Source organism: Gossypium hirsutum, chromosome D08 (assembly GCF_007990345.1).
Source record: "Gossypium hirsutum isolate 1008001.06 chromosome D08, Gossypium_hirsutum_v2.1, whole genome shotgun sequence".
Taxonomy (NCBI): domain Eukaryota; kingdom Viridiplantae; phylum Streptophyta; class Magnoliopsida; order Malvales; family Malvaceae; genus Gossypium; species Gossypium hirsutum.
In genome coordinates this window covers 57,521,463-57,545,804 of record NC_053444.1, presented here as the reverse complement: position 1 = coordinate 57,545,804, position 24,342 = coordinate 57,521,463, and the positions used below count along the sequence as shown (strand labels likewise).

General features: G+C 35.0%; 1 protein-coding gene across 1 annotated transcript; it reads left to right on the top strand.

Moving 5' to 3' along the window:
• The first annotated feature begins 13,183 nt into the window (after positions 1 to 13,183).
• On the top strand, positions 13,184 to 14,992 carry LOC107929327 (protein BUD31 homolog 2). The gene is made up of 4 exons (XM_016860714.2): positions 13,184 to 13,342; positions 13,792 to 13,893; positions 14,011 to 14,198; positions 14,627 to 14,992. Exons 2-4 carry the CDS (start codon positions 13,800 to 13,802, stop codon positions 14,780 to 14,782), a joined length of 438 nt encoding a protein of 145 aa, XP_016716203.1. The 5' UTR covers positions 13,184 to 13,342; positions 13,792 to 13,799; the 3' UTR covers positions 14,783 to 14,992.
• Positions 14,993 to 24,342: the final 9,350 nt, after the last annotated feature.

Below are 24,342 nucleotides of genomic sequence, written 5' to 3'. Positions count from 1 at the left end.
ACACACCAGAATGACACCCAGTGTCTCATCGGATAGTTCGAAGCAATAGTTGACACCCAGTGTCTCATCGGCCAAGCCGAAGTAAATTGGTACCCAGTACCTCGTCGAAACTATCCGAAGAAATATAGTGACACCCAGTGTCTCATCGACTCGAGGTCGAAATATCCCTGAACTCTTCCAATCCTATGGCATGCCAACTATATCCGACTCAGCCCGACTAGTTAATAGGGTATTTAAATCACATATATTCTCAATTCAATCACAATTTCTCACATTTTCAATTCAATCATTTTTCCACCTTTCAATCAATAATTATTTCACAAATTCACACATTTTCACAACTCGATTCAAATTCATTTCCCGCTTTCAATCAACAAACAATTCAAATATTAATTCATATCAACTATTCAATTTAATTCCCACTCATAATAATAATAATACTAATAATAATATTAATACTAATATTAATACTTACCTCATATTTCATTTACTAGACACATAAATTAAAATTTAGCATTTAATAATAAATAACTTGAATTATAGTAATACAAACTGTAAATCTCCCGCTTTAGTCCTCGATAGCTTTTCCTTTTCCTTTTGAAGCCGATGCCTCGGGTTCTTTGTTAGCTACGAAAATAATAATAATTTATACTATTAATTTCAACACTAATTATGATAAATAATTAAATTTCTATTCAATTTCTTCATTATTCTCAATTTAATCCTAACTAAATTCACTTACTTTCCTAATTCAATTCACACTCTATTTCTATTCAAATTCCATCCAAACTCAAATTTAACTATCAAAATTTCAGCATATTTTCCTAATTTTGAGTTTCCCTCAATTTAGTCCCTAAAACATAAAATTTATAGTTTCTTTTACAATTGAATCCCCTTATCAATTCCAATCAAAATTTCTATCAAATAAACCCTCAATTCCATCATTTATTCAACATAAACCCTATTCAAAAATCTATTAACTTTCTAAATATCAATTTAATTCCATCAAAACTTTGTTTTAAAACTTCTAAAACATTAGAATTAAGAGAAAAGGAGTAAATTGACTTACCAAATTAAATTTCAAGCCTCAAAAACCCAATTTTCCCTATTTTCTTCTTTCTTTCTTTCTCCCCTGTTTCTTCTCTGTTTCGTCACTTCTATTCTGTTTCTTTCTTTTCTTTTGCTTTTTTTTTATTTCCTTTTATTTCATTTACTTTATATTATATTAATATCTATTTAATATCAATATTCATTTTACATTTGGTCACACTTATATTTTTACATTTGTGCCAATAGTTTTATTACAATTGTCATTATTTAACTTGTTTACCAAATAAAAATCTCATCATATAATTAATTAATTAATTAATTAATTAATATATTTTACTTAAATTTTAAGTAAATAATAATTATAATACAAGTGTATATATATGTTATTACACTTGTACCATCCTATCACCACACATTTGTCTTAATTTTAACTTATTCCATAATAAAATAATATAATTAATATAAATTACCATTTAAATAAATAAGTATAATAATTATATACATATAATATTTTTATATATCTTAATTAAAATCTTGGATTTTAAGGCCATTTTACCAAAAAAAGCCCTTTTTTTTCAAAATTTACCGAAATGGGCAACTTTTTTAATTATTTACCGGAATGGGCCATTTTCCACGTAAGCGCGATGTCAGGGTACGTGACAGATCATCGCGTCCACGTATACCGGAATGGACGCGATTTCGCTACAGTTGGTCATGTAGGAAATAATTATTTTTTGACGTTTCTGAGCAAATAGTGTCAAATCGCGCCCTCGTGGGCGCGATTTTTCTACAGTAGCAAGTTTGGGCTGAGGCTATAAATTAGGTAGAAAATGTTCTTAGAATGCATAAGTCATAGCAGAAACATTTTAGAGAGGCTAAGAAAGTTAGAGTTTCAAAATGAGTGAACGTATTAGTGCTGTTATTTACTATGATGGCGAGGTTTGCCACACCGAGAATGGTGTTGTTTTTTTGTCAGAGAATACGGTGCAACTGTCGTTTAGCCAAAACATAGATTTGACAGAACTTCGTAAAAGAATTAGGCGTAAAATCTTCGGAACGACGCCAATGAAAGTCCTGTCAATCACGTATCAATTTTGTTCTTCTGTTGATCTGGTGACATATGACTCGTTCACCATAAAAGATGCTCGTAGCTTGGAGGCAATGGTGCAGACTCATCTTGCTAGTGGAGCAACTTATATTGAGTTATATGTACAATTTATGTTGCCAACTGATGTACTTCCGTCCAGTGTTCGAGATGTATACACGACCCCTGGCCGACACTCGGTTAACAGGTTACAAAATACGGAACAACCTATGTTCGGTAGCGGTGTCGAATGCACATCCCCACCAAGACACTCTGGCGGTGGATGGGACATGTACGTCGGTGGCTCGACGTTTGAGGCTGGAAATATGAGCTGGGGAACTGCATCAAGTTCTAGTGGATGGCAATGTACATCCAATTGGGGACGTTATCAAATGCCCAGAAGAAGGGATGACGTACTACCTACGACATCAACCGGTGAAGGGACGTCGTACGCTGCAGATGATTGTGGGTTAGAAGATGTGTCCGATGTGGATCCACCTCGAGAGCCCGGGCCGGATGGTGGGATTATTTTCTGAATCGGAGCCTATTCCAACAGAAGGTGAAGATGGTGATAGGAGTGCAGATGATGAAGAAAATCCACGATTCAGAGCATACTCACCTCCAGCCCACATGCATAATGTCGATCTGTCAGCAGATGATGCGTTAGAGTTTCCAGATCTACCACACCAGTTACGCGATCGTACAAGTTTGGGGGTAGATCTTGGTAAACTTGAAGTTGGTAATCAGTTTACCAATAAGGATAGTTTTATTGGTGCTTTGAAACAGCATAGCATCAAAAACAGCATTAATTACCACGTCGTTAAATCAAAATCTGATAAGTTTGAGGCGAAGTGTGCGGTGCAAGACGGCATATGTTCATGGAAAATCGTCGCCTCGTTAAGGAAGAAGATAGGGTTGTGGGAGATCAAAAAGTACAAAGGTCCACATACATGTGCTGCAGGTACAGTATTGAATGTGTCTGAATAATATTTTTATTTTCCAATGTTGCATTATTTAATGTACTCCCTCCCTCTGTAGGTGTTTCAGAAGATCATCCGAAAATGGATTCAGCTATGTTGGCTAGCTTGATACTGCCCACGATAAAAGCAGATCCTAGAACTTCAGTGCCAGTGATAATTGCCAATATCCGTAGCCAAATGGGGTACACGCCCTCTTACCGTAAGGCTTGGATAGCTAAGCAAAAGGCATTGGAGAAGATGCATAGTGGGTGGGACGCCTCATATAATGAAGTATGGCAATGGTGTCAGGTGCTAGAGAGATACGTCCCAGGTGCCATCACAGACCTTGAAACGGAACATGCGTACTACAACGGCCGATTGCTACGTGGATGCCAAGTGTTCAAACGCCTATTTTGGACCTTTAAGTAATGCCAAGACGCATTTCCATACTGCAAGCCGTTGGTACAAATTGACGGTACCTTCATGTTCGGTAGGTACACTCATCGGCTATTGATTGCAGTGGCACAGGACGACGGTGGGAGAATTCTTCCAATTGCATTTGCAATAACACCGGGGGAGTCGTCTGATGACTGGGATTACTTTCTCTCTAGGTTAAGGAGGCATGTGTGCCCCCAACTTGATATCTGTGTTATTTTAGATCGGGGCGCCGGTATACTAGCTGCATTTGATCGAGAGGGAAGCTTGTGGCAGCGTACACACCATAGATATTGCCTGAGACACGTTGCTTCGAACTACTACAGGCAATATCCATCTAAGACCGAACGACGACAAGTGACCAACATGGGTATTTACTATATAACTGTATTATTTCGTTTGTCATTTTGAATTAGTTTTATTGGTAGAAGTGGTATAAAATATTCGCTACGTTCTTATATTGGTAAGGTATGAAATGAATAAAGATCGTTTTCACGAGATGTTGGCAATCTTACGATCTCAAAATGGAGAAGGGGTGGACTACCTTTGCAACATACGTTTCGAACAGTGGGCACAAGCATACGACAGATGCCTACGATATGACCATATGACGTCTAACCTGGCAGAATGCATAAATTCTGATCTTAAAGGAACACACCATCTACCGATAACAGCGGTTGTGCGAGAGACATATTTCCGTTTGGCGGCGCTATTTCCAAAGCGAGCGGCAACTTATGCAGGCCAGATGCAGGGTGGGCATGTATGGTGCAGTAAGGTGGTTCAAGAAATTAACAAGGCGAACGCGAGGGCAAACATCACGTACGCAGTGTGTCACGATCGAGACAATCTATGGTTTCGCGTGACGGAGTTTGACAGACCGCACCAAGGTGTTGTTGGCGGGCAATATCGTGTACACTTGCAGAACAGGACTTGTGACTGTGGGAAGTTCGATGCACTTCGTTATCCATGCGCTCATGTTGTTGCAGCCTGTCAGAAACTCCGCCTGGATCCGCTGAGTTATGTGGACGAAGTGTACAAATTAGAAAACATGTACCACGTATGGAGACACGTTTTCCCACCTGTCCCAGATGAACGTAAGTGGCCGCCCGTATGTCTTGCTCCTTTTAAGCTGTTACTGGATAGAGAATTGTGTCGCAAGCCGAAGGGTCGACCTTGCTCCACTAGAATACGGAACAATATGGATATTCGAGAAACAGCCAATCAACAGAAGTTGTGCGGATGATGTAGGAACCCAGGCCATACAAGTCGATCATGCCCTAATCGTAATAGTTGAATGTAATTTTAGATGCAATTACATTTTATTCAATTACTATTTGATAATTGTATTAATTGTTAGTAAAATTATCAAAATACTACAATTTCTTAAATGTTAGTACCAGTCAAAACATTTTACGAAATCCAACATAACTTGTAAAACTGTGTAAAATTATTATGCCCAAAAACTTTTGTTAATGGTTAGGGTTTTTAATTAAATTAAATTAGGGTTAGGGTTTTTAATTAAATTAAATTAGGTTAGGGTTTTTAATTAAATTAAATTAAGGTTAGGGTTTTTAATTAAAATAGGTTAGGGTTAGGGTTTTTAATTAAATTAAATTAGGGTTAGGGTTTTTAATTAAATTAAATTAAGGTTAGGGTTTTTAATTGAAATGGGTTAGGGTTAGGGTTTTTAATTAAATTAGGTTAGGGTTTAGGGTTTTTAATTAAATTAAATTAAGGTTAGGGTTTTTAATTAAAATGGGTTAGGGTTAGGTTTTTAATTAAATTAAATTAGGGTTAGGGTTTTTAATTAAAATGGGTTAGGGTTAGGGTTTTTAATTAAAATGGGTTAGGGTTTTTAATTAAATTAGGTTAGGGTTTAGGGTTTTTAATTAAATTAAATTAGGGTTAGGGTTTTTAATCAAATAATATCAAAATAACTTGGAAAAATTTCTGTGTATTACATCGTCATAAACTTGTATTTCATTACATCAAATGATAAATTTTAATACGGTAATCAATGTCTATGACAGGGGGATTCGGTTCCACATGGCGGCCGTCGACGGTTACGCGCTGGATTTCTCCTTCCTCTAGCTTCCGGCGGCAGTTGTTCTTCCTCCGGTGGTGATTGTTGTTCTTCCGGTTCGGCATTTGGTTGTCGGACTTGAGACGATGATCCACCTTCAAAAAATAGTGTATGTGGAGGTGTTTGCATCATGAACGGCGACAGTGTTTGCATCATGAGCGGCGACGGAGTTTGAAAGCCATGCGTTGCTGGTGATTAGTAAAAAGGAGAGCTCCCCGACGGCCCCCCTTGCGACCCTTCATACGCCGCAAGCCTAGTTATCGATGGTCCGCTCGGCATTACAGGAAATGGAGCTAATCCGGGCATTTGGCTCCAACCTGCCATTGGATTCGGAAAAGGATACATGTACGGGTTAGGGTACATATAAGGGCTAGGAAACATACCTGGCATCATAGGGAAAGGCGAATGCATGAGTATCATCTGTTGAATTGTTGCGTCAGGTAACTGCGTTGGTGCTCTTGTTGGGGACGATGATTGCATGGCCGCTGATGATGAAGCAAGTGAATGTCTGGGCCTCGTTGAGGGGCTGCCCTCGTAGTGTTGTCCCCTTGGATTTAGAGGCCCGCGCCTTTCCCTTCCGACACGTATTTGCCACTGCCTCTCCTCTGGCGTAAGTAAATACGGCTTCCCATGGATCCTAAACCATGGCATGTATTCTGAAACGCACGCTAACTCGGGAACGATGATTTGTTCCTGAGTAGGTAGATATTCATGCCGATTTTCCCACATTTCTGTGTACTCTGACCAGTATCTAGTCTAATCCGTACCTAATAGCCGAAGGTCGATTTTGTGGTGCTAATCAAACACCTCAGGGTCCGCAGGGATCGGTTGTCTACATCCAAACTGACGTAGGACTCTGTCTGTCTGGTGGGGCTCCACGGTTGCATAGTTGATCAACACCACTTTCACATGCCAAGCGTTCGGATTTTGTAAAAACTCTTCCGGGATTACTGCCCGGACTACCGGATCCTCGTATGGTGTCCATTGAAACTACATGAACATGATAGAAATATTACTTATATACATAATACTAAATACTAAATACTAAATACTAAATATCAATCCACTAGCAAATGTATTGAAATATCTATTTGCAATAATACTTATCTATTTGCAATAATACTTACTTCTGCTTCTGACCGTTGCTCCAATAGAAGCCGTATATATTCAAGTTCAGACGGTAATCCACGATAACTTGCCGGATGGTTCCACCTAATTAAATAAATTTTTAGCATACTTTTATTCTTACAAAATCTACATAACAATTTCAAAATGTAATATAAAATTTACCTCGTTACGAGTGGGAATGTATATGGGTGGTTCACTCGAGGACGTAGAAATAGAAAGTGAAACCGTGCCCATGATTGCAGTAGTGACAGGCAACCTCCGATTTTTGCTCTCCTCGGTTTGGTCGCCCCGCACATCTCCCGATATGATGTTGCCAAGACGGCGGACCCCCAACTTAATTCACCGGCTGCTCTAAAATCAACGAGTTTTAGCAGCCACCTTAGATGTACACGGCTCCGTGACGTGTCGGCCATCAGATAGCCTCCAATTATTTAAAGAATGTATGATCGAGCATATCGGATTCTTTCAATTTCGGTTGAATTTGCATTCAGATCGGGGAAGGTGGCACGTAACCAGCCCATCTCCACCTTACCTCCATCCAATTTATCCGGAACAGCGCCCAAAAGCTCGTAGCACACCGCCTCCCAATTGCTAGATTGGGCAGACCCGGTGACTGGGTGCCCGTCCACGGGCAATCCCAAATGCAGATGGACATCTTCTAGAGTGATAGTGCACTCTCCACATGGAAGATGAAATGTGTGCGTCTCGGGTCTCCACCTCTCAATTAACGCATTGATCAGTTTCGACTCCAACTTGCATCCCCGGCCTACCGTTGTCACGTGCCAAAATCCCGCTTCCCGTAGGTAGTTCTCTACTAACGGTGATGGAGGACCATGCATATTCCGAATATTGCATTCCAATACCCGATCTTTAGACTTTTATAACAAAAAATAAATTAATAATTATCTAAAAATACTTAAATAAAAATATCTTAAATAAAATTTAAAATTTAGATTTAATACTTACCATTTTCATTTGCTCCACCGATATGTGATTCCTATCAAGACGAATCAATGATCCGGCCATTGTTGAAAATATTAAAAATTTTAAAATTATTTTAAAAAAAATAAAAATATTTAAAAGTTTCTTTAAAAAATGAAATTGAATGGAAAAAGAAATTAAATATGGATTTGAGAGATTTTTTGAAGGAAATTGAGAGGATTTTGGAAGGAATTTGAGAGTTTAAGAGAATTTTGGAAGGAAATTGAGCGAATTTTGGAAGGAAATTGAGAGAATATTTGTTTGTGAAAAAAATAAGGGGTAGGGGGTTTTATAGTAAAAAAAATTGTGACCATTGGGGGGGGCAACGGTCAAATTTTTGACCGTTGGGCCACTGTTCACGCGCGCGTATTATCGCGTCCACGTCAGCGCGACCTGCTGACGTGGAAGGAAATCGCGCCCTCAAGGAAGCGATTTCCTTCCACGTCAGCAGGTCGCGCTGACGTGGACGCGATGATCTGTCACGTACCTTGACACCGCGCTTACGTGGCAGCGATTTCGCGGAAATGGCCCATTCCGGTAAATAATTTAAAAAGTGGCCCATTTTTGTAAATTTTGAAAAAAAAGGTTTTTTTGGTAAAAGGGCCGGATTTTAAGCGTTTATGCCGCCTCATTTCATATAAAATGGCTTAATTGCCATTTTAGCCCTTTTAACTTTCTTTTAATCTATAATTAGACTTTCACTCTTTATTCAATTTAATCCTTTTTACTAATTACTCATAATTAAACTAAATTCACCTATCCAAAACCTACTTAAACACACAACTAACCTCGTAAATATTTCTAATAATTATTTCTGAACTCAAATTACTAAGAAGGAGGCCCGATATTATACTTTTCTGATGCCCGCGAATTTTGGGTCATTACAGTATCTATCGAATTTCATTTATTCAAACGGGACTTAACGTTTATCGGATATTATAAGATATGTGACTGATTTTCATATATAAGACATTTATACAATTCACAGATATACAACATTCAATTCAAACATATTAATATACATAATTTAGTTACACGAACTTACCTCGATAATTGTTCATGTTTGTAGGCTACTAATCCGATACTTTTTATTTTCCTCGATCCAATTCCGAACTAGGTCTATCTGGATCTATATGAGTAAATTTAACTCATTTTAATAAAATTAACATTCAATTTCATCCAATTCACATCCTAGGAAAATTTACCATTTTTCCCTTATACTTTTAATAAATAACGATTTCGTCCCTAGGCTCAGAAAATGAAATTCATGCAATTTAATTCTTATTCCAAGTCTAACTGGATTTTTCATATAAAATTTACAGCCCATGTAATTCATAAAATTCAAAAAATTTCCATGAATTTTACATCTTTACAATTTAGTCCATAAATCAAAATTTCATCAAAATCCACTTTACAAAAGTTGTTTATCTATCAACAACCTTTCATTTTCTACCATAAATTTAAAAATTTCAAAATTTCAGCATACTCATCCATGGAAAACTTTTAATACTTTGATAACTTTACAAATTAATCCCCAAAATAGGTAGATTAGGTTACTACGATCTCGAAAATATAAAATTACTAAAAACGGGACAATAATGCTTACCCAATTAAGCCAATTTAGCTTGCTTGAATTCTTTTCTCTTAGCTAGGGTTTCCATGAAAATAATTTAGGGAAAGATGATATTTTGTTATTTAATTTAATTATCATCTTCTATTTTTCCACTTTCCAATTTAGTCATTTTCTTTTCTTAAATTTCCATGGATGAATCATCATAAATATCTAATAACTTCTCTTAATGGTTTATTTTCCTTATAAGGACCTCAAATTTTGAATTCCATAGCTATTTAATCGTTCTAGCTACTAGAACTCAACTTTTGCATTTTATGCAATTTGGTCCGTTCTATAATTAAACATGAAATCGATAAAATTTTCTTATCGAAATTTGCATACACCTTTCTTATCATAATGCAGACCATACAATATTATTAAAATAAATTTTCTTTCTGACTCGGATTTGTGGTCCCGAAACCACTGTTCCGATTTCACTGAAAATGTGTTGTTACAGAACTTGTATTCTGTTATCTAGGTTGGTACCTTTACACTAACATCGTTAGTTTGTGCTGACATGACATTGATGGCCAATCCAATGATGATGTGACAAATATAAATTAAAAAAATTTAAAATATAAATGAATAAAAAATATATTTTTTTCACGTCAAGAATGAACCTGGACTAATTATTGTCCAGATACATCTAAATCTGGACACTTATTCATTTATATTCATTCTAGGTGTATTTTTAGTAAGTTTATATGTTCTTAATTTTTTATTATAAAATATTAGGTTATTATTATTTTGAAATTAAAACTATATAAATTTTTTAAATATATAAATTAATAAAAAAGTATAATTTTTTTACACCAATAATGGACCTAGACATATGATTGTCCAAATTCAAATGCATCTAGAAATTAGTTGTCCATATTCAATATAGATGTAATTTTAATTCTTTCATATATTTATATATATTTTTATAAATTTATATTTTTTAAAATAATAATAACCTAAAAACTTATATTTTGTATAAATTAAAAATATATAAACTTACTAAAATATCAATCTAGTTCTGGACAATCATTTGTCCACGTTTGTTCTTGATTTGAAAAAAAAAACTACTTTTTAAAATTAATTAATATATTTTTAAAGTTTTTTTTAAAAATTTTAACTTATGTTTGCCATGTGTCATATTAAGAAATTGTCACATGTCAGTGTCATGTCAACAAAAACTAACCGAGTTAGTGTAGAGGTACAAAAGTGTGGGGATTTGAGCAAAAATATAGGCTCGAAAAATAAGCTTGAACAAAAAAAATTAAACGGGCCAGGCCTTGGGTAATTTTTTTGCTCGGGTTCGGCCTGACCCTAATTTGCAAAAAAAAAAAACTATTGTTGTTTTTTTGCTTCTTTTTTTTTACAATTTTCCATTGTTTTGCTATCATTTCGCTATTATATTGCTAATATTTTGTTGTTATTATTTGAATATTGTATAACTCCTATTTTATTATTCATTTTGCTACTATATTAGAGTTATTTGCTTGCTAAGTTGCATTTATTTTAGTGTTAGTTAAGTATATATATTTTCTTTTTTTTTCATTTGTTGGGAAACATTTATTTTAATATTTTTAGTGTATTATATTTTTAAAATTTATTTTTATATAAAAATCAATATAAAAAATTTTAATATGGACGAGCCGAGCTTGAGTTTTAACATTTTTATTCGAGTCGAGCTTAGATAAAATTTTAAATCCATTTTTTGGGTTGAGTCAAACCCAAGCCTAGAAAATGGGTCTAAATTTTTTACTTGCCCGACCCGAACCCAATTTGGCCCATGGACAACTCTAAATCTGAGTGACGAATTAGGTTAAAAAAATTAAGTACTAGTAAATAAATTGAAGGCCAAAAATTACAATAACCCTTTTATATACAAGTTCTATTTAAATTCTTAATATCTTTCCATATAAAATAGGAAAAACTACAAAAATAGTCACTTTTGTTTGCCTCAGGTTACATTTTAGTCACTTATGTTTGAAATGTTATGTTTTAGTCACTTATGTTATTATTTTGTTACGAAGTGATCACTCTTCCGTTAAGTTCCGTTATCTCCCTAACTGTAATCCTATGTGGCAGTCTAACTAGATTTTAAGTGCCAACTTGGATGGGATGAGAATAGATTTTTAATTAAATAAATTTAATTAATTAAAAAATTTAAACCCTAAATCTTAGTTAAAAAACCGTTCATCTCCCCCACTTGGATTTTTGCATCTTTAATTTCTTGATTAATTGGTGAGTTCTTTTCATTCTTCAATCACTTAATGCATCGTTTTGTTTCTTTAATGTTTAATGTTATATTGAATTCGTTGTTAAAGATTGTTTCTTTGGTCTATTCTTTGAATGAGAGATACATGGATTTTAAGTTTTGCATTCACTGTTAAAGTGTCTCAAAAGCTTGAATTCCCAGTTATTTTTTTTTTAAACTTTACTGGGGTTAACAATTTTTTTTAAAGCTTGAACTTTTTTTTTTGCCATTGATGTAGGGTGTTGGAATTCACTATTTAAAGGTTCCTAGTTATTAAAGCATGAATTCACTGTTAAAGCGTCTCAAAAGCTATGAACTTTTTTTTTGCCATTGATGTAGGGTGTTGGAGATTCATACTAATTTACATGTGATTTAAGTTTTTAGAAAAATGGGTAATTTTTTAGAGTCAGAATGGATCCCTCAAAGCAAGAAACAAACCAAAAAAAAAAGCTTTTAAACCGAAGGCTAGAAAGGAAACCCAAGAATTCCAATTTGTTGTTTACAATACCATGACTCAGCAAAAAGAGGTTTTCAAGCCCAAAACCCCTGGAAAAGTTCACATGTATGTCTGCGGTGTCAGTGCCTATGATTTCAGTCACCTTGGCCATGCTCGTGCTGCCGTTTCCTTTGATGTCCTTTACAGGTGCATAATTTGTCTTAGAGAAACCCCTTAAAGGAAACTAAAAAAAGGGGGGAGACGAACGGGTTTTTAACTAAGATTTAGGGTTTAAAATTTTTAATTAATTAAATTTATTTAATTAAAAATCTATTCTCATCTCATTAGGAAATCCAAGTTGGCACTTAAAATCTAGTTAGACTGCCACGCAGGATTACCGTTAAAGAGATAACGGAACTTAACAGAAGAGTATCACTTCGTAACAAAATAATAACATAAGTGACTAAAACGTAACATTTCAAACATAAATAACTCAAATATAACCTGAGGCAAACAAAAGTAGGGGTGTTCATTCGGTTAACCGACCCGAAATAACATTAACCGAATTAACCGACCTTTCAAAATCTTTAACCGTTAACCGAATCGAAATTTTTTTCAAAAAAATTAACCGAACCGAAATTTTATCGGTTAATTCGGTCGGTTAACTGAATTAACCGAAAATTATATGTTTTTTTATTTTTGGTTAAAAATTAACCGAATTAACCGAATTACCCGAATTACCCGAATTAACCGAATTAACCAAATTGAATCACTACATAATTAAATTATTTTTAGACTTTTAGACTTTAATTTTAGTCTTAGTTTTAAAATTTTATTTTTATTTATTAAATTATTTGTAATTTAATTTTATGATTGGGTTGGGTAATTGGGTTGGGTTAAATACTTGGGTTTAGATTGGGTTTAGATGAATAGTGGGCCTATTTATATATTATAATTTTATTTATTAATTTTTTCGGTTAACCGAAAAAATTCGGTTAACCGACCAGTTTCGAACCGAATTAACTGTTAACCGAAAAATTAAAAAATAATTAACCGACCCCCAACCGAAAAAATTCGGTTAACCGACCGATTAACCGAATTCGGTCGTTTAACCGAATTTTTTTAGTTTTACCCAAATTTTACTCACCCAAAACAAAAGTAACTATTTTTGTAGTTTACCCAATAAAATATATATCATCTTAAAATTTCCCGAGCGACTCTCATCTTTCTTCTTTCTTTTGATCCCTCTCCTCCACCGCCACCAGCCCCTGACCCGAGCCTTCTCTTGCCTTCAAGTTTCGTACAGACGATATCGGGAAATTGTATAAGGTAATTTTTCAAAACCCTAAATTTAACCTTCAAGGTTTCTACTTGAGTCATCAGATTTTGAGTTATACCTTGGTTTAGCGGAAATAGCAGACCGTTATCGCTGGCGCCGCTATTGAGGTGAAATTTGTTCACACCGCTGTTTGAAACCCTTTCACCCCCTTCTTTCAATCGTATTAGTAACCCGAAAATTTTAAAAAAAGTTATATAGAAAAGATAGGGTTATGCGAACAAAGGTTCTGCCCTAATTCCAAAAGGAATATGGGTTTTTTTTTAATTTGGGGAATCTCTGCTTTTACCTAAACCTCCTTTTAGCTCCTTGTATAGAAGCTAAAGAACTAATAAATAAGTCGTGATTGGTAAGTTATTAGTAAGAGGTTTGATTTCGTGGCATGATGAAATTAGTGGAAAAATGTATATGGTAGTAATTTTGTGATGGGCATCAATGACAGGTAGAACAATGCCGAAGGTGAAAACAAACCGTGTAAAATATCCGGAAGGATGGGAATTGATTGAGCCTACCCTCCGTGAACTACAAGCAAAGATGAGAGAAGGTGGGTTCTTCTGCATCAAACTTAAACATTCAATACTTTACTTTATTTATTTAGTATCATCTTTGTCATCGTCATAATATGGTGAAGTAATTAACTAATTATCAACTCCTTGGGCAGCTGAGAATGATCCTCACGATGGTAAGCGAAAATGTGAGACGTTGTGGCCTATTTTCAAAATTGCACATCAGAAGAGCCGCTACATTTTTGACCTATACCATCGGAGGAAGGAAATATCAAAGGAATTGTATGAGTTCTGCTTGGACCAAGGCTATGCTGACCGCAACCTTATTGCTAAATGGAAGAAGGTTAGCCTGCTCCTTGCACATCTTATTTCACTTGCATTTGAGTATTCCTCCAATCTGATTTTTACTTATATGAGACTTGCATGTTTGAAACATTTGTTAGTTATATAGATTAATGTTGGATGGTATAGTATATTGTTGTCTTTTTGGATGGTGATGTGGTTACGGACATTAGGCAAACCATTTAATTGTATCTCATGGTGTTTGATTATTTACTCCTTTTGTATTAAGGGCTGTATTTTCAATTCAAAATTTGAGAATGTGTCAATTTTTTGTCTGTTTACATAGGTTGACATACATTCATATCGCAGACACCACACCTCACACTTCAATATTCTCTGTCCTTCTCTCTCTTGCACTCCATCTTTCTGAAGTTTCAATTCAATCTTGTAGTAGTAAATGTTTATGGTTTCTTGTTTTATTTATGGCAGCCGGGTTACGAGCGTTTGTGCTGCTTGAGATGTATGCAGCCACGGGATCACAACTTTGCTACAACTTGTGTCTGCCGAGTGCCCAAGCACTTAAGGGAGGAAAAGGTTATTGAATGTGTCCATTGTGGATGCAAGGGCTGTGCAAGCGGAGATTAGATTCACCTTGTTCTTTTTCCCTAGTTTTCTAAGTCAATGAGAGAAGTTTAAACTGTAGTTGCTGCCACACTGCTCATTAATTTCTGTAATTTTATTTGCACTGCTGTAGTTTCTGAATCTGAATCCTTGCGATGATGCTATGTCTTGGAGATCCTGTGTCACAACTTTGCTGAAAGAGCTATCTGATTTAATTGTTATCATATTGTATTACTTTGGTGACAGTGATTCATGTTTAAAACTCGAGTGTGCTAGAAATACCTGTATTTCTTCTCCAGGTTTTGCTGTACATGATGGTAGTGTGCCTTTGAATGTTAGAACAAGGGGGCCATGAGTGTGGCACCTGCAGGCGTGTTTAATGAGACAAGTCCTGCTCTTTGTGGGTTGCTTGCTGCCAGGGTTAGTAGCCCTTCACATAACAAGGATATGAAGGTTTGTTGATGGCTAAATAACCCACTATCTAATCATTTTGGCAAAAACCATTTGCTAATGAAACCATTACAGAAATTTTCTTTGCTTTTTTGGTATGGTGACATTTGTGGGTTTTCTGTGGTGTCCCAAGGTCCCTCAAAATTGATATACATGAGCAAAGCTCATGTTAGAGTTAACATTAGACATTGGGTTATGATATGCTGTATTTGCTACAAGCTTTAAAGTCCTTGTTAATGGAAAGCTTATTGCTCATTTCAGCCCGAAAGTGGACACAGGCAAGGTTACCTGTTGTCTCCCATCTTATTGTTTATGTCAAAACATTCTCTCAACGTTCTTGCAGAACGAGTGAAAAGGCATCAAAGTGACAAATAAGTATAGCCATTGATCATCTGATGCTCCAGATGACTGTTGTCTTTTTAAAGATAAATAGATTAGTGTGCCGTATACATGGTCAAAATTCATTCGGAGGGAGCTCCAAATCAATTAAGGAAAAAGTTCCTAGTTCATCGGGAGAAGTTGTCACCCTAAATTGAAGCCCATGTTTCAGAGAATTTTTCAAGTTAAAATCTCACAAAAACCAAGTGCCTACCTCAGAGTGGATTTGTGTCCTTCAATGGAAAATGAAACACTCAACAGGGGGAAGGCTTACCCTCATGAAACCAGTGTTTAATTTTCCAATCTACCACTTCTCTTGCCTAAAGGCCCCCAAGGAGATTTGTGAACGTATTCATAAGATTTACAATTTTTTTGGGAATCATATTCTGAAAGAAAAACTCACTTTAAAGGGAGGAATAAGCCTGTGCACCAAAGGATGAAGGTGTTCTCGATCTAAGGAAATTTGAATGTTTTAATCAGGTCTTACTTGCAATACAAGCATGGAGATTGATTAAACAGGGGAGTTGGCTCATCTGGGATACTCAAGGAAAGAAATGGTGTCATAAAGTGGACTCCTAGCCAACAAAGAATAAATCAGGAGATTCATAGATTTGGCAAAGCATTCTCCATGGAAAAGACCTATGCTATAAAGGTTAAGAATGGCATATTTCGAATCGCCTAAATCGTTGATGGCCATTAGAGTTCATGGCTTTAAATTTTGGGGATTTATTTAAAGTTTTTAACAAATTTTAGGAGATGTAAAAGATTTATTGAGAATTTTTCATAATTTTTGGGAGATCTAATTAAAATTTTTTTAAAGAAAATGTTTAATGAAAAATTTCAAAAATTTTAAGGGATTAAGGTCTAAGGCTATTATTATTATTTTTATATATTTCTTAAATTAACTTTAAACTCTCCTAAATCCTCGACTAATTAAATTAAAAGATATTACAAATTTAAGTATACTCAAACTCAACTTTTTAAATAACTATAACTGCAATAATACCAATTGAATTAGGAATTAGACAATAAAACCTGTTTATTAACATCAACGAGGAAAACATTCTTGTCAGCACCATTTAACAGTCTCTATATTCCACTTAGAAGGACATGATTCATAGCCCCTCTTCTCCAAGCACATAAATGAAACTATGGTGTGGAAGTTTAACAGCTCTGCTCAACAGGATTCTAATTATTCTTCTCACCATAGAATGAGCAATCAGTCGCGGAGGAACCTATGGACCCTTATTATTCCTTTCAGCCTTAAATTCTTGCTAGCCAAAATCAATACACTCTGCCTTTCAACAAAAGCAAATGTTGCAAGACATTCCGACCCCCAACTGCACCTTTTGCTATAGTGCAAACGAAACATATAGGAGGCATCAGTTCTGGGAATGCCAATAATGGTTTGGAATTGATGTGGGACTAGGCATGGATTATCTTCACAACACAAATCTTCTCGAACGGCTAGCATTGTGGATAGTGACAAAGAGTAACAAATCACTACATTCTTTTTCCTGGCTATAGAAAGTGACCACCATCTTATGAGGCATTTGGATTCACAGGAACCGAGGCTGCTTTAAGTCTTGAGAAACCAAACCCTATGACTGCCTTGAACTAACAGGTGACTGCAACATCAATAGGCTGACAAAGGGAAAAGGCTTATGTTTAGAAAAATTATTTATTACATTATTAGTGAAAACTTTTAATTTAATTGGTAGAGTTGTAGGGTGAGAAATTTAAGGTTAAAAAGAAGAAGCAATATGTCAACATTTGAACACTATTTATAAAATTAAAAATTTTCACTTGCACTATATCAAATATTAAAATAGACAAAATTTCATTTTACAATATAAATACAAGGGATAGGAAAGACTTTTTCTTAGTGGATGCAAATTCTAACACAATAAATAGAATAACATTATATTTGGTTAATGCTATAGTTTAACTTATATTAAAATTTATTATTATTCTCTTTATTTTATGAAAGTTGCAGATTTAATATGTACTTTAATTTGATTAATTTTAGTCATTGTACTTTTTAAATTTTAAATTTTTAATCTTTATAAAATGATAAATATTAAATTCATTACGTTAAGTTTTGTTATTTCGAAAATTTGATGTAGCAAACATATTATCATATGTGTTGTTGATGGGTTTGTTTGATAGGGCGGAGAAGATGATGAGGATATGTGGTTCACCCTGTTAATACAAGGTGGAGAGTAGTTAGGTGAGGTGCTCGAAGATGGTGAAGAAAGAAAAAGAGAAAGGGGTGAAAAGTAGGAGTTGGTGATTAGAGAGAGAGAGAGAGAGAGAGAGAGAGAGAGAGAGAGAGAGAGAGAGAGTGCCCGCTATCTAGCTACATTAGGCTTTATATACCCCTAGTCCTATATTCATAAGTGCCACGTGGTGAGCTATTATTGTCAAGTTTGAGTCAAGTGGCAAAGTAGTTTGATGGTATAGGCCCTGGTAGAGTATCACTATGATTTGCTTTGTGTCATCTTAAATGAGACATTCTAGTAAGAACCTAGTATGATGGTTATTGAGTGGAGCTGGTTTAGTTGTTGACCCGAGGAGTCTTTTTTGAAATGTTTGTCCAGAGAATTCTTCTGAGGAATTGTCTATACCGTTTGCGAGCTTATTGCTTGGTCCAAATAGTTATAGTATAACAATTTTCTCCTAATCGAGAGGGAGGTTATATAGTGGCCTTCTTTGAGACGTGATCAAGTTCTTTGTTGTGGGTGGGGAGTGTGGTGTTCGAGGATAAGGGCTCTGCGATTTGTACAAAACGCTTAGAATTTGGAACGACAAACCTTTGTGTATAAAACACATGTTTGGCTAGCATTTCACCAAGTCTCACACATTCACATACACGCATTAATGGTTGTGTGTTATAGTGCATTGTTGGGAAACTACGCTAATAATTTCCTGTCGTTTAGATTTCAAAAATGTTAGGTGTACTGCCATTATTGGTGATTGGAGACAGTGAATACAGGCTTTTAGAAGCTTCTTATTGCCCAAAGGGTGTCTATATATCTCCAAGCTTTGGGGTTTTGTTGTTTTTCACTAGAGTGAGAAAAAAATTTAGAGCTTCTTTACTTTCTTCTACTATTTTCTCATTTTTCGTAGTTTGCGACGATGTTTGTTTCAGTTTTTGGTAAGTTAGATCACTTTACTTTGGTTTTTATATTTTTATTTTGGCTTTCTTGAGTCGAAAATGGTAAGGGGACGAAGAAGGAGTAGTTTGGTGTTGATGAGCACTGAAAGACTGACAACGAAGAGGGCAAAAAGGGTAGTATGCATGAGTGGGTCCTTTGAGTACACCACCAAAATGAACCAGATACAACATCATTGTAGTACCAAGGGTTGCAATTAAACAACTATGAGGTCAAGTTCAATATTCCTCGTGGTGACCATGAGTTGAGAACCATTAGTGGGTCGAAGCAAGGTGGCAGGAAACTAGGGTTCTATCTACCATTATACATTTAGAGGTTGTCTTCCACTTACCCCCATAAGATTTCATCTACGAAGTGTTGAATTAGTACAGGGTGGCTCTAGACAACTTGTCGAAGCTTCATGGTATATCTTGATAGGGTTCTTGATTTTGTGTTATTAAAGGGATGAGAACCCCCACTTAGGTGTTTTTTAGAATCTATTCAGCTTGACATCCCTGAACCAAAATTTACACCTCGAGATGTTGTGTTTCACCAAGCATCAAAGAAGGGAGATTGAGAACTTGCCTCTAAACGGTCTAGACAAGTTGTCTGTTAGGCAAAGGTAGCAATCTCGGTCTAGATTGGACAAAGTACACCCTGGTAGAGCATAATTTCGTAGAGGATTTTACTTTTCCTACCACCTAAACATTGCCTCTAAACAGTCTAAGACTGTTCAAACCCAAGTTGAGGGATCTCTTCAGTACAAAATAGTTTGACAATCTTCAAAAGGAAAGCTTATTAAATATACCGAGGGTGATCACTATTCAAAATGTATGGAAACACTTCTTGAGGGGTATTAGCTTGAACAATTTTAAGGAAAGTGACCTTCCTAGCGAGTTACAAAATTGTACTTAGGGGATTTTGCTACATATAGAGGCTTGGCCACATGGTGGAAAAAATGAAGTGGCTTGGATCTTTCTAAGTTACTCTTGAGCCTTGGCAGTACATGATGACATATGGGCCTTGCCTTGATCATAGGTGGAGCACCAATAAACAGAGTGAATGCTTGTACTCTAAAGTTGGAGTGGAAGACGCAGGATGATGCTGTAATGGGTGAAAAAGTTGAGGGAGTTGGTGATACTAAAGGCACCTTAAGGTGAGGGGTTAGAAGAGTTAAAAATCATTCTTAAAAGGTGGTAAACCTTGATGGGAATTCAAAAGGGAGTCAGGAGCAGTTGAAGCATTTTTTGCTAGTGACTTTGAGGATACTAACACCTGCATTCCCATTGATGCATAAGATTTAGAGGATGCTTTTAAATTCAGACAAGAAGTTGTTGAATGTAAGGCTATGAAATGCAATGAGGCCTTCATTATAAAGTTGTCTCCGGATAAGGAGGAAGGTTCTTTGGACATACCTCTAGACGTAGTTGTAAATGTGTTGGCCTTTTAAAGGCATGTCAACAAGACATATGAGTGGTTTTATAAGTTCACGAGGGATCACCCTGTGAATCTTGTGCCTCGTAATATTGTTTGGCCTTTTATGAGTTTTTATTATTATTTTGTTTTGTTTTAATAAAAACTTACTACTTTGCTTTTGTTGTATAGGTACAATGGTTGTCACATCTAAGAATGATGAAGCTGAAGTTGAACAGGAACTACTCAAAAGCATGAATGCTAGGGCCAGCCAAAAAATGTCCTAGATTGCTCAAGAAGAAGGCTTGAAAAAGAAACGAATTCGATGAAAGGTTATAAGTGTTCATTCTCGAAGTAGCATCAACATAAGGGTCTTCCTCCTCATTCTATTTCTAATGCAGGGTAGACTGTTGTTGTCTCTACTCTAGTTGTTTTAGTTCCACCTGCCACTCCTTTCAATGCTTATATTAGGAGTGATTCAGCTAAGGTAGTGTTTGGCACAGCTTCCAGAATTGTTGTAGTGATTGAGACTTTTCCTCTACACCATCTCAACCCATTTTGTGCAGTATGTTTGCCTCTATTGCCAGTCTAGGTTTGTGGTCATTCTTTGTTGTAAGCTTTCTTATACTTCATTATTTTGTTTATAGGTGCATCTTCTTCCGAGCCTTCTTGTCGAGTGAGCACCACTATTTGCAATGCTTGTGAGATTCACCATCCCAGCTTTATGGTGTTAGGGACAAACCTATCACAGGTGTACGATGTCTGGTGTTTGATGGGCTAAGAATTGCAAAACCTGTAGTTTGACAAAAAAAAGTTGCAAACTACTCTTTAAAAGGTCAAAGGCGTGGCCTCCAAAATAATGAGTGAAGCTTTGTTTGCCTCCATGGTGTTACATCCTTCCTTCCCCTTTAGATGAATCTGAGAAGCATCTTCAAAATATCTTCTCTTGAATTTCTTCTTCTGTTTCAGCCACTCGACTTTCATAGCCTTGAGAAATCTCTTAGCTATTGACTCGATTGTTAGATCCGAGTTACAAGGTGTCACACTCATTGCCAGATTAACTACAATCATTTAAATTTTATTCTAAGAATATTAAAACAATTAAACACAAGTATTAATGTGTATAAATCGATATTGAATCATTTTTGGGTCTCAATTGAGTTTATGAAAGCTCTTTTACCAATCTGAGGTCGGACTAGGACCAAATCATAAAGTTTTTAAAGTTTTTAAAGTTTTGAGTTGACGGCACGACTTAGGGGGTTCCTCGTCGTGGTGCAACATACTGTCTTGGCTCGCCACGACGTTGAGGGTTTGTAATTGTGATGTGACTCTCTTTCCAACCCTCGTCACGATGTTGAGGAACCTACGTCGTGACATGACCCTTGTTCTATACAAAGTATGATTTCATACATTGTTCAACTAGCCTATAATGCATATATGTATACCCTTAAGGCTTCAATTGGTCACTTACCTTAATTTCAACCTGTTAACAAACATATACCAAAACATAAATACCACTTTCTATGGCACCTTATACTCGACCCAATTGTTGGATCCGAATATAAAATGCCACATTCCGTTGCTGAAGTAACTTACTTTTCTATCTTACTTTTTTTCGAAATGGAAACATATTGGTAAAATTATTTTATAAAAATTTCGATAGTATTTTTGCCTATTTTACGTAAAACCCCCTACAAAATTTAGATTTCACAATATATCCACATTCAAATCTTCTCCCTAATCAATTCTCAGCACTTCGATTTCTCAAAACATACCAATAAACTAGATTTCTAGGCTTTATTATTTCATCAAAACATTAGTTATAAAATATTAGCAAATAAAAAATAACAAAAATATTTAAACTCGGTTTGCAACATAGTATTATATATATACAAGGCTAGGTACATGCCATTTATATCAACTATAAAGTAAACTCTTCACCAACATTGTTTGAGCTGATCTTCGATTCTTCGAATGCTGCTGGGACGACTTACCGAATCTAAAATCATAATACTCAAATCCAAATCATAATACCCAATCATCTAAAATCATAATACTCATATCCAAATCATAACCATGAATTTGCTAATTTAATCATTTGAAAAGCATAGTCTTCATCTCGAAACATAATTTTATAAATATTAACTAAATTATTCAAACTCATCCAAAACTCATAAAATAAAATAAAATAAAATAAATATAAGTAGTCATAGTAAACTAAATATTCTAAAGCATTATGTAATGAAAATAAGATATTATCACAAACCGAAGTTTCAATTGTTTTACTCCTTTTATTTGCCTTTCTCGTTCAAGATACTCTTTCGTTTTTAGCTATAATAGGAGCAATTCAATACGAAAACAATGTCATTTATTCATTATAATACTAAAACTAATAATAACAAACTTAAATATGCATGGTTAATCAAGTTGACAACTTAAGTTTCCTAGTCCGAAATTCGCATATCTTTCGACTCGATTATCCGTTTTCAATTCCGTCTTCACCAGAATACTCATTGCTTCACAAGCTATCATTTAGCACCAATATTACATAAAGTAGCCAAGGTTCCCTACTTCCCCTTCACCATGGCCAAGCGTACCAAGTAGACTTTCCATCCATTTTTATTTCTTTTTTACACTTCTAACAAGCTAGAATTCATCTTCTAATCATTTCCTATCCAAAAATATACATACTTCACTTTAGTTTTCTAAGCTTCCAGCAATGTCCTTTAATAGAGACTTTCAATATACTTGATAAAATAAAATAAAAAACTATTGGTACATATATGTAAAACAAGCTTCAAAGATTCAAAATCTATGAAAAATTTGAAGAAAAATAATGCCTTATGCTTGAATTTGATGGAAAATAATGAAATAAATTTTTCTGTCTTCAGCCCTTAGTTTTCGTAAGAAGAAAGAAAGATGAGAAAGATGAATTAATAAAATATTATTATTTAATAAAAATATCATTTAAAAGCCATCATGAAACCATTAATTTTTTAAGTAATGGTAAAATTGTCATCAAGTCCTTTCCATAAAAAATGGAATACTTGCACTTTAGTTCCTATACTTTCCCAACTTATTCAATTTAGTCCCTGAACTCGATATCGAATTTTTAACTTAACCACATGCTCCTACTAATAATTTTCTATGTTTTTATGTTTGACAATTTCCTCTAAAAATGACCATAATTTCTTATACTACTATTTATTTATAGATCACATATTCAAGGACTTTTACCATAAATATTCTTCTTCTTCTTCTTCTTTTAAAGTGGGGATGTTACACTTTCATACATAATTACCAACCATTTCAACCATTTACAATACGATTCTCCAAAATGACCATTGAAACATTTGAGATAAATAAAACCTAGGCACATGCCATTTGACCAAAATGAGATGAGCTATACAAATTTTTTTGAGTCAAAAACAGAGATCTGGATGGTAGCTTTAATTCCCAGGGCTTCAAGAAGTACCTAAACCTATGCATAGAGAAAAAAAATTGTACAATGAGCAATAGGGTTTAATGGTACATTTATGATTCAAGGTATAGATAACAAACATTAACAATACATTTCAAGAGAAAACATGTTTATATGCACATAATAATCAAGCAACTCATGACAAGGTGACAAGCAATTTTTAACCATCAACTAACATATGTAACAAATTTATATCAAGTCCAACACAACCTTACCAATATTTCATCATACATAACTAACTTCAACTTATTTACCCATTAGCACTGATTCAATTCATACTAATTTTATACCATTCCATGATCAAGCACTCATTTGTGCATTATACAATATGCCAATAGAATCATATCATTCATATACCAAGACATTCATATATTTGGCGTTAGTCTTTATAACATTTGGATCGAATCTGGAGTCTGACGACTCATTCGTATTCATTTCAGCCCCTAGGGCTCAATTTCAGCTAAATCTCAATATAACAATAAATCTTCATTATTTAAATTCACATAGCTACAAGTTTCACTTAATGATATTAAATATTTCCTTATCTAGATTATTTACTAATTTGTGATTTGTAACCCCTATTAACATGACTTAAACTCGGACGCATGCTTGGATCTTCCAACCAACACACCAAACCAGCATCAAAGTGCATCACCAGATAAACTGAAATAGGGTTAACTGGTACGTAAGTGCATACTGGCACACGA

Excerpts from the sequence above, each read along its gene's own strand:
- LOC107929327 (XM_016860714.2), top strand. The coding sequence starts at position 13,800 with ATGCCGAAGGTGAAAACAAACCGTGTAAAATATCCGGAAGGATGGGAA. Across the intron at positions 13,894-14,010 it reads ACAAGCAAAGATGAGAGAAG|CTGAGAATGATCCTCACGAT; the intron begins GTGGGTTCTTCT and ends CTCCTTGGGCAG. Across the intron at positions 14,199-14,626 it reads TTATTGCTAAATGGAAGAAG|CCGGGTTACGAGCGTTTGTG; the intron begins GTTAGCCTGCTC and ends TATTTATGGCAG.